General features: G+C 37.7%; 1 protein-coding gene across 2 annotated transcripts in view; it reads left to right on the forward strand.

Annotated features, from left to right (window-relative positions):
- The window catches only part of LOC136037034 (uncharacterized), a 65,288-nt gene extending 53,373 nt beyond the window's left edge, over positions 1 to 11,915 (forward strand). For both annotated transcript variants that reach the window (XM_065719451.1, XM_065719450.1), the window contains exons 3-4: positions 6,218 to 6,363; positions 11,696 to 11,915. In XM_065719451.1, the coding sequence (XP_065575523.1) occupies positions 6,218 to 6,363; positions 11,696 to 11,881 (332 nt within the window). In that variant the 3' untranslated portion in view covers positions 11,882 to 11,915. The remainder of the gene's footprint in view (positions 1 to 6,217; positions 6,364 to 11,695) is intronic.
- Positions 11,916 to 15,466: the final 3,551 nt, after the last annotated feature.

Here is a 15,466-nt window from a genome sequence, read left to right on the forward strand (position 1 = left end):
TCGGTCTGTCTGTCTGTCTGTCTGTCGGTCCCGGTTTTGCTACTTTAGGCACTTCCAAGTAAGCTAGGACGATGAAATTTGGCAAGCATATCAGGGACCGGACCAGATTAAATTAAAAATAGTCCTTTTTCCGATTTGACCATCTGGGGGGGAGTAGGGGGCCGGTTAATTCGCAAAAAATAGAAAAAATGAAGTATTTTTAACTGATGAGCGGGTGATTGGATCTTAATGAAATTTGATGTTTGGAATGATATTGTGTCTCAGAGCTCTTATTTTAAATCCCGACCGGATCTGATGACATTGGCGGGAATTGGAGGGGGGAAACCTAAAGTCCCGGTTTTGCTACTTTAGGTACTTCCAGGTAAGCTAGGACAGTGAAATTTGGCAAGCGTATCAGGGACCAGGCCAGATTAAATTGAAAATAGTCGTTTTCCCAATTTGAACATCTGGGGGGGGGTGGGGGGCCGGTTAATTCGGAAAAAATATAAAAAATGAGGTATTTTTAACTTATGAGCGGGTGATTGGATCTTAATGAAATTTGATGTTTGGAATGATATTGTGTCTCAGAGCTCTGATTTTAAATCCCGACCGGATCGGATGACATTGAGGGGAGTTGCAGGGGGAAAACCTAAAATCTTGGAAAACACTTAGAGTGGAGGGATCGGGATGAAACTTAATGGGAAAAATAAGCGCAAGTCCCAGATACATGATTGACATAATCGGAACTGATTCGCTCTCTTTGGGGAAGTTTGGGGGGAGTAATTCTTAAAAATTAGAAAAAATGAGGTATTTTCAACTTACGAACGGGTGATCGGATCTCACTGAAATTTGATGCTTAGAAGGATATCGTGTCTTAGAGCTCTTATTTTATAACCAGAACGGATCCGCTCTCTTTGGGGTAGTTGGGGGGGGGGGTGTTAATTCTGAAAAATTAGAAAAAATGAGGTATTTTTAACTTACGAACGGGTGATTGGATCTCCACGAAACTTGATATTTAGAAGAATATCGTGTCTCAAAGCTCTTATTTTAAATCCTGACCACCGGATCTGGTGACATTGGGGGAAGTTTGGGGTGGGGAAACCTAAAATGATGGAAAACGCTTAGATTGGAGGGATTGGGATGAAACTTGGTTGGAAAAATAAGCAGAAGTCTTGCATACGCGATTTACATAATTGGAACGGATCCGCTCAATTTGGGGGGGGGGGGTAATTCTGAAAAATAAGAAAAAAAGACGTATTTTTAACTTACGAAGGAGTGATCGGATCTTCATGAAACTTCATATTTAGAAGGACCTCGTAACTCAGATATCTTATTTTAAATCTCAACCGGATCAAGCGTAATTGGAGGGGGGGGCAGTTGAGGGAACTGGAAATCTTAGAAAATACTTAAAGCGGTGAGATCAGGATGAAACTGGATGGGAAGAATAGAAACCTGTCTAAGATACGTGACTGACATAACTGGACCGGATCTGCTTTCTTTGGTGGAATTGGGGGGGGGGGATTTTGAAAATTGAGGTATTTGTAACTTACGAAAGGGTGACCAGATCTTAATGAAATTTGATATTTAGAAGGATCTTGTGCTTTAAAGTTCTAATTTCAAATTCCAACCAGATCCTGTGACATTCGGGGGAGTTGGAGGGGGAAACCGGAATTCTTGGAAAACATGAAAATTGGGGTATTTTTATCTTACGAATAGATGATCGGATCGTATAAATTTGATTTTTAGAAGGAATTCATGTCTCAGAACTCTTATTTCAAATCCCAACCAGATCTTTTGACATTGGGGGAGTTGGAGGGGGAAATCTTGGAAAAACACTTGGAGTGGAGGAATCGGGATAAAGCTTGGGGGATAGAATAAACAAATGACCTTGATACGTGATTGACAGAATCGTACTGGATTCGCTCTCTTTGGGGGAGTTGGGGGGAGGGCTCAGTGATTTGGCGAGTTCGGTGCTTCTGGACGTTCTAGGGCGATGAAAATTGGTAGGCATGTGAGGGAGCTGCACAATTTGACTTGATAAAGTCGTTTTCCCAGATTCGACCATCTGGGGGGCAAAAGGGAGAGGAAGTTTTAGTTTTCCGCACCATTTTACCTGAAAAAAGTAAGCTGAATGATTAAATTTTTCTTTTTTCCCACCAAACTGTTTGATTTCCCGAGAACTAAGGGAGAGAAATCCAGGCTGAATTACATGAGATACTCCCTTGTTTGTCTAGTGTAGTCTAACATGGAAGAACTAGTGTATATATATATATATCTAGATTAACTGTGATTAAACTGTAAACAGTTTAATCTAGGTTGAATTTTGGCTTTATATCCCATAGAGGAATCAAGAGAAAAAAGCAATAAATCTCTGGTTTGAACAAAAATCGGTAAATGATTGAGAAGAAACGCTATTTTCTTTTGTCTTCTTGCTCACAGAAAAGTGAGGAATCGCGTTTTTACATATCTAAGGAATCTCCTTGGTGCATGAGTCACTTCTGGTTTTATAAACAGATGGGTTTGAGCAGATTACTGGTGGTTAGTGTTTCTCTAATCATCAGTGCAGTATTAGTTACAGCTTAGTAAAAAGTGAAACACGACTTATTTTATACGCAATCTTAAAATGTATGCTGTAAGAACCGTATTAAATATTTCCAAATGAATGCTGATACAAAATAATAGCTATTATTTGATTTTAAAAAACAATAAATTGTCGTTATTGAGACACATTTTTGAGAATTTCAAAAGAAGCCAGAAACACCTCAAAAAGTATGTCAAATCGAAATAAAACACCATTGAAATCAAAATTCTTGAAAATCCTCGATTGAGGACTTACAGTCCCACAGATTGAACCAGAAGGAAAAGCACAACTTGGAACGATCAGTTTTTTTTCATGGTTGGTGCTTCCGTCACAACCACCATAGCATCCGAAAACTTTAAACATGTTTGGGAAAACAGCTGCCAAGGGAGGAGGAATCGTCATCTGAAGCTGATTCAGGAATATCAACTATTGTATTTTTTTTCTCGGGGCTGATCGTACCGACTGTTGGTCACAAAGTATAAGAAGAAGAAAGGTCATTTGAACAAAAATTATAACATTTACTTCCCGGTTAGGTAAAAAAAAAGAAGATAGACTTAGTCGGTTTATTGCGAGAATTCGACCGTCCAGGTTCGCCAGGCCCTGGTTCGCCGTTCCTAGGAGTGGCGAACCAGGGCTGGTTTTTGATGGCGAACGTGGGTTTGCTCCCTCTTTTAAGAAAAAAAAAGTGCTGATCAGTTATTACCATAGTTATAAATATGCACCCATCAGTGTTGCTAAATTGCAGATGATCACGTTGAGATAATAGGTATGAGTTCTCTCATACCTTCATGTTAAGGATTGACTTTTTCCATTTTCCATCAGGACAAAATCTAGTTTTAAAGCACCAAAGAACAACTTACCGCATAGAATTTACAAAACGTGTTTTAACATGCTTCTTAATCTACTTAAACTTTCGCTACTAGATGGCAGTTCAAACGCTAGATTATGGGATTTTCTCCGTGGATGGATTGCAAGTAAAACGCAAATGGTGAACCTGGGCTCTGGTGAAGTTTGGCTGGTCTCCCCTACTACCTACGGTTTAGGTTTGGCTAGACTTGAACTTGCTACATTGGAATCACGACGTCACATCCTTACCATGAATTTTGGTCCCGAATGCCTTAGTTCCGTCTATCATCGATGTTTTCTCTCTCCCCTTTTAAAGAAAATTTCTCAATCCTTCTAAGTACAAGACTCAAGGCTCACAGAGCTCCAAAAACTTCCAAAAACTTTTGACTTGTCCCCGAATATTGATTATGAGGTAAAAAAAAAACTCTTTTGTACCCTATTTTGTTTTCCATCTTAATAATCGGTTTAACTTTTCTTGTGTTTTTATTTTATCACTTAATTGTTTGACCTGCTTACGCTAGCCTTTTTGCTATTTTAGCCAGTAAATTGTATTCTTTTCTATTATATATTCATTGCCATGGCCTTTAGTAATCTAATTGCATAGAATTGCATTAGTCTAAGTTAAAAAAAAAAAGTCCCGATTACGATACGGCTGGAATTTGTAGCCTTTTTAGTAAGGTGAATGCCTTCTCCTTTGCTGTTGCATTTAACTTTAAAGTTTATCGTCATGGCTCCGTAGCTGTTCAGCTATTCCATGGTAATTTTCAAACAGTTCGTGGTAACGAACTGTAGTAAGGAGCGACCCGGCTCAATAGTAAACGAAACTCTAAAAAACGGAATTTCGATGCTAAAAGATATATCAAAAGAATCGGATTTTTATGCTGATTTCAAATATATGTTTCATCAAGTTTAATTATTGTCATCAAAAGTTACGAGCCTGAGAATATTTGCCTTATTTTGGAAAATAGGGGGTAACACCCCCTAAAAGTCATAGGATCTTAACGAAAATTACACCATCGCATTCAGCGTATCAGAGAACCCAATAGAAAAAATTTCAAGGTCCAATCTGCAAAAATGTGGGATTTCGTATTTTTTGCCAGAAGACAAATCACGGGTGCGTGTTTATTTGTTTTTTGTTTGTTTTTTGTTTTTTTTTTCCCCAGGGGTCATCGTATCGACCAAGTAGTCCTAGAGTGTTGCAAGAGGGCTCATTCTAACGGAAATGAAAAGTTCTAGTGCCCTTTTTAAGTGACCAAAAAAATTTGAGGGCACCTAGGCCCCCTCCCACGCTCATTTTTTTCCCAAAGTCAACGGATCAAAATTTTGAGATAGCTATTTTGTTCCGCATAGTCGAAAACCATAATAACTATGTCTTTGGGGATGACTTACCCCCCACAGTCCCTGGGGGAGGGGCTGCAAGTTACAAACTTTGACCAATGTTTACATACAGTAATGGTTACTGGGAAGTGTACCGACGTTATCAGGGGGATTTTTTTGGTTTGGGTGTGGGGTTCAGGGGAGGGGGCTATATGGGAGGATCTTTCCTTGGAGGAATATTTCATGGGGGAAGAGAAATTCAATGAAAAGGGCGCAGGACTTTCTAGCATTACTTTAAAAAAAAACAATGAAAATATAAACATGAAAAAGTTTTTTCAATTGAAAGTAAGGAGAAGCACTAAAACTTAAAAAGGAACAGAGATTATTACGCATATGAGGGGTTCTAAAAATACTTTAGCATAAAGAGCGAGGTATTTAGGAGGAGATAAACACTTCACTCTTTATGCTAAATTTTTTTTAAATAATTTCAACTATTTATTCTACGGCCATTCTGATTCAGGGGTCATTCTTAAAGAATTGGGATAAAACAAGATTTAGTGTGAAGAGCGAGGTATTAACGAGGGGACCAACCCCCTCATATATATAATCAAAAATATAAGAATATAAAAGTTTGTTACGTAAGTTAATTCATAAGTTACGTATTTTTTTTTACTAATAAAAACGTTCGTAAAAAATAAAAGATCTAGTTGCCTTTTTAAGTAACCGAAAAATTGGAGGGCAACAAGACCTCCTTCCCCACCCCTTATTTCTCAAAACCGTCTGATCAAAACTAAGAGAAAGCCATTTAGCCAAAAAGGAATTAATATGCAAATTTCATTTTAATAATTTATGTACGGAGAGCCAAAATCAGTCATGCATTAATTAAAAAACTTTCAGAAATTAAATAAAAAAAACAAGTTTTTTTAAATGAAAGTAAGGAGCGACATTAAAACTTAAAACGAACAGAAATTACTCCGTATATGAAAGGGGCTTTTCCTCCTTGACACCCCGCTCCTTGCGCTAAAGTTTGATTCTTTCTCGCAACTCTACTTTTTAAAACAATAAAAAACTTTAGCGTAAGGAGCGGGGTGTCAAGGAGGAAAAGCCCCTTTCATATACGGAGTAATTTCTGTTCGTTTTAAGTTTTAATGTCGCTCCTTACTTTCATTTAAAAAAACTTGTTTTTTTTATTTAATGACTTCCAGACTCCATCTTACAGTCCATGTAAAGAAAAAACAAGGATATTCCAGAGCTATTAGTGAATTGACTTTCAAGGTGCTGAGTCTTTATTATAGGGTCAGGTGGCGACCCTACCACCCAAATTCGTAGTAGTGGGAATCAAACTCCTTGTTACCAAAGAATGTACTCTTACATGGCACAGTCCAACAAAATATGTCTTATATTTTTTTAGGATTAAGATTCTCATAACTATGAAATTGCAATTAAAAATAGTAATTTTGAATAGTCTTTATTTTCTTACATTTTTCATCTTAGGAATGTGGGGAGCCCGGTTGGATAAACGAAGAAAAGAAATTAGAGAAGCAGCAGTTGACATGGTTTTAAGCTCACAAGATGATTTAAAAAGCACTGATCAAAGACAATTAGAATACCGAATTTGGCCAATTGCTAAAAGCGACTCTGTAAGTTTGAAACGGTTCTTATTTGACCAATATGTTTTTTGTAGTTTTTTTTAACCCATTCTGAGGTTGATGTTAATTGTTATTTTTTGTGGATTTGTTTGGGTATCCCTTCTCCATATCATGTTTTGTCACATAAAGGGGATGTGTTTATTTTAAGTCTCTTTGTTAATAGTTGATTCTAAATTAAGAAACTAAATAAAATAAGATTTTGAATAATTACGTAACAATTCTGTCCTGTACAAATACAGCTGTCCTGGCTGAGTGGTTGGAGCGCTGGCGGTGGAATTCGTTGTCCAAGGGGCACGGGTTCAATCCCAGTTGTGACCAGTTATTTAGCTCGGGACGGGGGTCAGTGGCGTGACTCTGTAAGCTCTGCCAGAGTCGACCCAGCTCTAAATGGGTACCTGGAGAAACCTGGGAAAGGTAAGCAGGAAGGGTGTGTGAAAGCACAGGATGGTTGGCCCCCAACCCCCCATTGCACTTCGTGGCTGAAGGGCCATGAAATGGAGATCAGCACCATCGGTTTGGACCTTAAGGGTCTCGTGCCATCTTACTTACTTACTTACGTTACAATTCTGCAATTTCTTGGACAAAAAAAATTATGTTGGATATTTTGTCTAGACTAACTTGTATGTAAATTGAACTTCCCCTACAAACTCGTGCCCTAAGTATAATGAATGTAAATAGGTCATGAGACAGCAGTGACTAGACCTGACATAAGAAAAAAACAAAGAAAGAAAAAACAAACGAAAGTTGATAGAGTATAGTGGTTGTAGCTGCATTAGATTTGTTTTTATGGCACTTGGTATTAACCAAAACCAGGTTAGTTGGCCTTGGTCAGTTAATTAGGAAAAAATAGAAAAAATTGAGTATTTTTAACTTACAAACAGGTGATGGGATCTTAATGAGATTTGATGTTTGGAAGGATATCTTGTCTCAGAGCTCTTATTTTAAATCCCGACCAGATCCGGTGACATTGAAGGGAGTTGGGGGGACCTAAAATCTTGGAAAATGCTTAGAATGGAGGGATTGGGATGAAACTAGGTGGGAAAAATAAGCAGAAGTCCTAGATACGTGATTCACATAGCTGGAAAGGATCTACTCTGTTTGGGGGAGTTGGGGGGAGGGTAATTCTGAAAATTAGAAAAATTAGGTATTTTTAACTTACGTAGGAATGATCGGATCTTAATGAAATTAGAAGTTTGGAAGAATCTCGTGTCTCAGAGCTCTTATTTTGAATCTCGACTGGATCTGGTGACTTTGGGGGGAATCGAGGGGGGAACCTAGAATCTCGGGAAACGCTTAGGGTTTAGGGATCGGGATGAAACTTGGTGGAAAAAATAAGCACAAGTCATAGATACGTGATTGATATAACCGGAACGGATTCGCTCTCTTTTGGGGAGTTTGGGAGGGGGAGGGTTAATTCTGGAAAATAAGAAAAAATGAGGTATTGTTAATTTACGAAGGGGTGATCGGATCTTAAATGAAATTTGGTTTTTGGAAGGATATCGTGTCTCGGAGCTTTTATTTTAAATCCCAACTGGATCCGGTGACATTGAGGGGAGTTTGGGGGGGAGCCTAAAATCATGGGAAACGCTTAGAGTAGAGGGATCAAGATGAAACTTGGTGGTAAAAATATCGTAAGTCCTAGATACGTGATTGAAATAAACGAAACGGATCCGCTCTCTTTGGGGGAGTTGGGGGAGGAGGGTTAATTCTGAAAAATTAATAAAAAATGACGTATTTTTAACTTACGAAGGAGTGATCGGATCTTAAAGAAATTTGATGTTTAGAAGGATATCGTGTCTCAGAGCTCTTATCTTAAATCCCGACCGGATCCGGTGAAGGGGAAGTGGGGGGGGGGGGTGGAACCTAAAACCTTGGAAAACGCTTAGAGTGGAGGGATCGGAATAAAACTTGGTGGGAAAAATAATCACAAGTCCTAGATACGGGACTGACATAACCGGAACGGATCTGCTCTCTTTGGGGGAATTGGAAGGAGGGTCAATTCTAAAAAAAAGAAAAATGAGGTATTTTTGACTTACGAAAGAGTGATCGTATCTTAATGAAATTTCATATTTAGAAGGACATATAAAACTCATATCTCTTATTTTAAATTCCGACCGGATCCAGTGTCATTAGGGGGGGGCGGACCGGAAATCTTGGAAAACGCTTAAAGCGGAGAGACCAGGATGAAACTTGGTGGAATGAATAAGCACAAGTCCAAGATAGGTGACTGACATAACCGGACCGGATCCGCTCTCTTTGGTAGAGTTGGGGGGGGGAGTAATTCGGAAAAAATAGAAAAAATGAAGTATTTGTAATTTACGAACGTGTGATCAGATCTTAGTGAAATTCGATATCTAGAAGGATCTTGTCCTTTAGAAACTCTCGTTTTAAATCTCGACCTGATCCGGTGACATTGAAGGGAGTTGGAGGGGGAAACCGGAATTCTTGGAAAACGTGTAAATCGAGGTATCTTACGAATGGGTGATCGGATTTTAATGAAACTTGATATATAGAAGAATCTTATGTCTCAGATGCTCCATTTTCAATTCGAATCGGATCCGGGAACACAGAGGGTTGGAGGGGGAAAACAAAAATCTTGGAAACCGGAAATCTCGGAAAACCCTTAGAGTGGAGAGATCGGAATGACACTTGATGGGAAGAATAAGCACAAGTTATAGATACGAGATTGACATAATTGGTACGGATCCGTTCTCTTTGAGGGAGCTGGGGGTTGTTAACTTGGAAAAATCAGAAATTTTTAGGTAAAAAAAAAAAGGTATTTTTGACCTAAGAACGGGTGACCGGATCTTAATGAAATTTGATATTTAGAAGGAACCCATGTCTCAGAGCTCTCTTTTCAAATCTCTACCAGATATTTTGACATAAGGGAAGTTGGAGGAGGAAACCGTAAATCTTGGAAAACGCATATAAATGTCGTAGATACATGATTGACGTAACCGGACTGGATACGCTCTCTTTGGCGAGTTTGGTGCTTCTGGACGTGCTAGGACGATGAAAATTGGTAGGCGTGTCAGGGAGCTGCACAAATTGACTTGATAAAGTCGTTTTCCCCGATTAGACCATCTGGGGGACTGAAGGGAGGGGAAAAATTTAGGTATTTTTAACTTACGAGTGGGTGATCGGATCTTAATGAATTTTGATATTTAGTAGGACCTCGTGACTCAGAGCTCTTACTTTAAATCCCGATCGGCATTAAGCCTCAGATTTTCCTTTTAAAGCAATCGATTGATTCTTAGAATTTTGCTAGAGCTCATACCACACGAGCTCTTGGCTCTTCCGACCTCGTCACAAGTGCCATATGAGCTCTTACCTCTTGTTGTGGGAAAGACGTTGCCTAGTATGATGATACTGTTTGAGAGATGCAGTAGGCAGTACGCTCTCTTTGGCGAGTTTGGTGCTTCTGGACGTGCTAGGACGATGAAAATTGGTAGGTGTGTCAGGGAGCTGCACAAATTGACTTGATAAAGTCGTTTTCCCCGATTCGACCATCTGGGGGACTGAAGGGAGGGGAAAAATTGAGGAATTTTTAACTTACGAGTGGGTGATCGGATCTTAATGAATTTTGATATTTAGTAGGACCTCGTGACTCAGAGCTCTTACTTTAAATCCCGATCGGCATTAAGCCTCAGATTTTCCTTTTAAAGCAATCGATTGATTCTTAGAATTTTGCTAGAGCTCATACCACACGAGCTCTTGGCTCTTCCGACCTCGTCACAAGTGCCATATGAGCTCTTACCTCTTGTTGTGGGAAAGACGTTGCCTAGTATGATGATACTATTTGAGAGATGCAGTAGGCTAGGTAAGGTTTTAAGAGAAGAACAGAAAGAAGAGAGAAGAATATCGACCACATGTAGAATCGTAAAGTATTGATCGAGAAATGCCTGGATAATCTGACTTCCTTAGTTCTCAATTTTATTGATTGTGAACAGGCGTTTGGTTCATCTGATAGAAGCGTTTTAGTTGATGTTCTATCCTTGTATTGTATATCAGATATAAACATAGAAATTATTAGTGCTGCTTAAGATGTAATATTGCTGTGCCTAAGGCTGGAAATGAGGTTAATAGCTTGTTGGGGATTGAATCAAGAATTAAGTAGGGTTGTGTTCTATGCCCATTAATATCGACCAGTCCTGTGGTGGTGCAGTGGGTTTGACCTAAGCTTGGTAATACGGGACCCAGAGATCGAATGATGCTGCAGCAATGCACTTTAGGTCCGACGCAGGGACCTTAGTAGTCAAGAAGTGTCGTTAATCTGATACAATATCGACCATTTGGATAGACTTTATTTTAGGGAGCATAGCAAAGGCTTTGGAGAGCGTGGAATCAAACGGAAAAGATTCTCTGAACTCAGATTCTGCAGAAGATATGAGTATAACAGATACATATATTAGAAATATGAATGAATTTTTAAAGGTTTTGAGAGTTGAGGATGCAAGACCAGATTTTAAAACTAATGTCAAGAAGAAAAAACTCGCTTGGACTAAGATAAATGAAGTTGAAGAGGTGACGTTGAGTAACAAGATCAATCAAGCCAATGGCTTCACTTATCTGGGAAGCATTATTGTTAAAGATGGCAGTGAATATACAAAAAGTACAATATACAAGTTTTAAGGCATATTTTTCAACGTTAAAAGGATCGGAAGAATAAGGAGGTCTTTCTACGAACCAAGATTGAAATATGGAAAGCTACAATTTGGACAAGGACTCTCAAACAGGACTCTGAAACGTTGGCACTTCTGAAGATGGAGGAGAGTTTGTTAAATGGCTTCAAAAAGGATTGTCTGCAGGAAGGTTCTGGTACTTGTTTGCCTGACTGTGTATCAAGAACAAGCTATAGAAGAAATGTGGGTCTGTACCACTTAATAGGGCTATAGCTAAAGAAAAATTGAGGTAGCTAAGATATGATTTACGGCTAACAAATGACAAATTGCCAAATATCGTCCTTGCTGGCCATTCACTGAGGGCTAAACAAACACCAGATTGTCCCTAAGCGGGGAGGGAACAGGCTGTAGGGTGGGTTTTTGAGGGAATTTGAGCTTCTCGGGAAACAGTAAATCAGGAAGGTTCGAACAGACTGGGATGTAGGAGCAGTGTTTGCAGCTGTGGAAGCTTGAGATGGTTTGAAACTGAAATAAGTTGTTAGTAGTAGTTATTGTAGTCACTTTAGGAGCCATTTTGTGTTCTTTAGTAGTATGATATGAATTATTGTATCATACTTCTTGCTTGTCCGACTAACTTTTATTTTATTTAACTTTTATAATGCTTTCGTTGACAATTTGATTTTATACATTTTCTTCTTTAGGTTGTTCATGATTCCTATTTTTGCAAAAACCACCGTTTGAGGAGCCGTGATATAACTCTTCCTTTTCCAACTAGACGAGAAAATTACACATTTGTTGGTAATGTGGTAAATATGTCGGAATATTTATTTGAAGAGTGTCCTGAAGAATGTAGACCAGTGGAACATAAGGAGTGGTACTTTTGCTGATTTTAATCAGTTTTAATACAAAATTCCAAGTTTACTTCTCTGTTTGATTTATTTTTATCTGAAGAAATCAAATTGATGAACGGCCAAGATTATTAAGTATGCACAGTTAAAAGGTAGCAAGAAGAGAGTGCAAATGAGGCCTTGACTAATATGCAAGTACACATGAATTGATTTTTGGACGTTGCTTTAATTCTCCAGAAAATCAAAAACAGAAGAAATATATGAAACATTAAGATTTTCACGCACATTTTCCTGCAATTATTTAATTTTACATATTGGGGTCTACAAAGGAAAGGGACAGTAAATGAAAGAAAAACCATAAGGTGAAAAAATGTTGTTTTTTACTTAGGCAGTGCAATGCATAAGAAATCGTTAAAAGTTTTAAGGAACTAAATTTTTTTATCTGTTATTTTTAGATAAAACGAATAAAAAATAATTAATGATGATTAGACATACTGACCAAAAGTAAATATCATGCAATTTTTTTTTTTTTTGGTAATCTCTGTGCATTTCCTTCCGCTCTACCATTGGATGTTTTCTAGGGTGTTTGAAACGAGAACAACTGTCTTTCAGTTCTACTCCTCTATTATCGTGTTGTTATTGCCCTGTTGTATTATTATTGCCTTGTTGTTACCTTGTCTCTATTACCATTCTTGTTAGCTGTTTACCTGCTGGCACATGGTAATACTTTTCTTTGTGTTGTTTAGAACCTTATCAGGCACTATTCTACTACTTGCAGAATAGCCAATCTTTGTGGTTTTTGGGTCTGCATTCGACTGGGCAAGCTTCGCGGACTTGGTCATTTTGTATGTTACCATAGTATGTGAGAAATTCCCTTTTCTAGGAAATGGTCGAATTGCACTTTCAGACACTCTAAAACGCTCACAGAAATAACTGTCATGAACTGTCTGAAAAAAAAATTCAATTAATCACAGAAAAAAAGACTTTTTCAACAATTTTGAAACTCGAGTTTTATGTAAATAGTTATTCACATGGACAAAGAGTAAGGGGTTACCAAACCTCTGTATCGTTCAACCATCTTGCAACTTCATCCCTATTCAATTCAAACCCGGTTTAACCCAAACCAATCTGACTAAACACCAGCTCTAATCAACCGTATTCAGATAAATCCTCCTTATATCTTCAATTTAACTAGAAAACATTAATTCAGTCCGTTTCGCAGAAGGTGACAATAATTGACCCAAATTAAATTGTCTTTATTTATTGATTCTTTTTCTATTGTGCTTTTTATACCGCTTCGACGTAAAACCATCTCTTCCTCGTCTCTAAAAAGCAATAATTTATCCTTCTGTCTAGTATATTTGAAAATTAGTGAAGCTTTTCTAGTTTGAGCTCAAACAAACTTGAAGTTCATTGTTACAGCAATAGTTTCAGATAAGCAAGGTTTGTATACTATTGAATTATCTCTTCGGACCAGAAACTCAGTTATACTCTCATTAATTAGAAGACCAATACGTTTAAACTTTCTGTCGATAATTCTAAAGTTTTTCCTCCATTCCAAAGGCTGTTCTACTAATATAAAGGATCTAATCCACATATTTAGCTAGCGAAACATGGATACCTTTAAATATACATGCGGTCAGAGCTTTCTGTTGCAAGACAATGATTGTATTATTAAACGGGAGCAGAGAAGTAACACTCTCTGAGTGTTCCTCAGAGGCTGCTTCCTCATCAACACCCCGCTCTTTACGCAAAAGTTTTTTACTGTTTTAAAAAGAAAAAATGAGAGAAAGAGTCAAACTTTAGCTTAAAGAACGGGGCGCTGATGAGGAAGCAGCCTCTTTCATATACGAAGTAATTTCTGTGCGTTTTAAGTTTTAATGTCGCTCCTTACTTTCAGTTAAAAAAAACTTGTTTTTTTTTTTATTTAATTGTATTATTAAATGGGAGCTGAGAAGTAACACTCTCTGAGGGTTACTTAGTAGAAGTACCAGTTACCAGTAGAAGTAACTACGGGTATTTAATCGATATCCATATTCGGAATAATCTTTTTTTTTTCTGCTCAATGTATAAGCCACTGAGATAGTATTTTTAACTTTGTGCTTGGCAAAATCTCATCAGGGATTCGATGATCTCATATCGAGAAAGTAGTTAAGCTATGCTATATATTGTTGAAAACATAACCCCCTCTAATGTTTTTTTTTACTGAAAAAGAAGCAATAAGTTGCACCGTACCAAGTAAGGTGGTGACCTTTACTCTAACACTTAGCTTTTTATACATGTCATGTATCGCTTTAATGGCGGAAGCATTTACTCCACGCTTATAAGCAGTCAGTTAGATATAACCCAAAGTCGACAGCTCTAGATACGTTTAACCCACCATAATATAATACCTCGTTTTTTTGAATGAACATTTAGAATTAAATTAGCCATTAAGTGGTGAGCATGGTTGCAGACTACTTCTCTCTTGAACCCAAATTTTTTATCTGGTGTGTAACACTTATCAGATATCTTATCAATAATTAATAACTCAAAAACTTTGCATAAAACCGGTGACACCTTAATTTGCTAAGAGAAAAACACCGGTCTGAGGGATTTCCCCTTTTAAATACCGACGTTATATCTCCAGTACGGAACGGAACAGGAACTGTACCACAACTTGAATATCAACTGAGAGAATAAGCTCAGATACTCAATCAGGAAAGGGCACTCAAGGCTTAGATGCTTTTTAAAGAGGCCATCAACACTACGAGAAGTTTTCTTTTGTAGCTTAGAAATACACTCAATAACCGTAGATCAAGTGATAATAAAACTGGTGTCATCACTTGATCGGCCAAAGCAACCATCAAGTTCCCTTTCATGTTGATTTGACAATGATGGACCAGGCTTGGAAAACTCACTTTTAAAGTAACCATACCACTGATCACTGTCAATTTTGACAGCATTATAGGCTATTAAATTATCTCTTTTGAGCAATTTACATACGAAATTAAGATCACTTGTGGCTTTACTTGATAATCTAGCCACTGATGTAGCCTGGTGTTGCCTAAGACCTTTTACGAAATACTGCTTTGTTTTCAGAGGAATTTCATTTACCTAATCCCGCGGCATACCACACTCTTTCCAGACATGAAACCAGAATTTGATTTAGTACAAGAATAAACTAGGTCAGGATTACTTGATCTACCGTACTTCTCAGTTCTGATGCGTAATCTTGGGATGGGAACACTAGCACGCTCGGTCTGAGGTTGAGGTTTAGAAAGTGGTCTGAGGTTGACCGCAAAATTTGACGGCATATTTTAACCTAAATTACCAATTATTAAGTTGTTTTCCTTGTGTTTTCTATAATTATACAAGAGTTCTTGTGTACTAATAACTGCACTAATTACTAATAAACAAATACATATTTAGGATCACCGTACAGAAATGATTCTTTGATTGAATGTTATCTAGGCTCTTATACTTTCGTTATTGACAAGGGTCATTATTTACTTACCATTCATTACTATAAAAAATTTGATTTCTGTTATTCCAACCAAATCGTATAAAAAATTTTTTGTGGCAAACTGGAAAGAGGCTAATCAGTGTCACAAATTAGAACTTATATTTTCCTTATTAAGGGTA

Source organism: Artemia franciscana, chromosome 16 (assembly GCF_032884065.1).
Source record: "Artemia franciscana chromosome 16, ASM3288406v1, whole genome shotgun sequence".
NCBI classification, from domain to species: Eukaryota; Metazoa; Arthropoda; class Branchiopoda; order Anostraca; family Artemiidae; genus Artemia; species Artemia franciscana.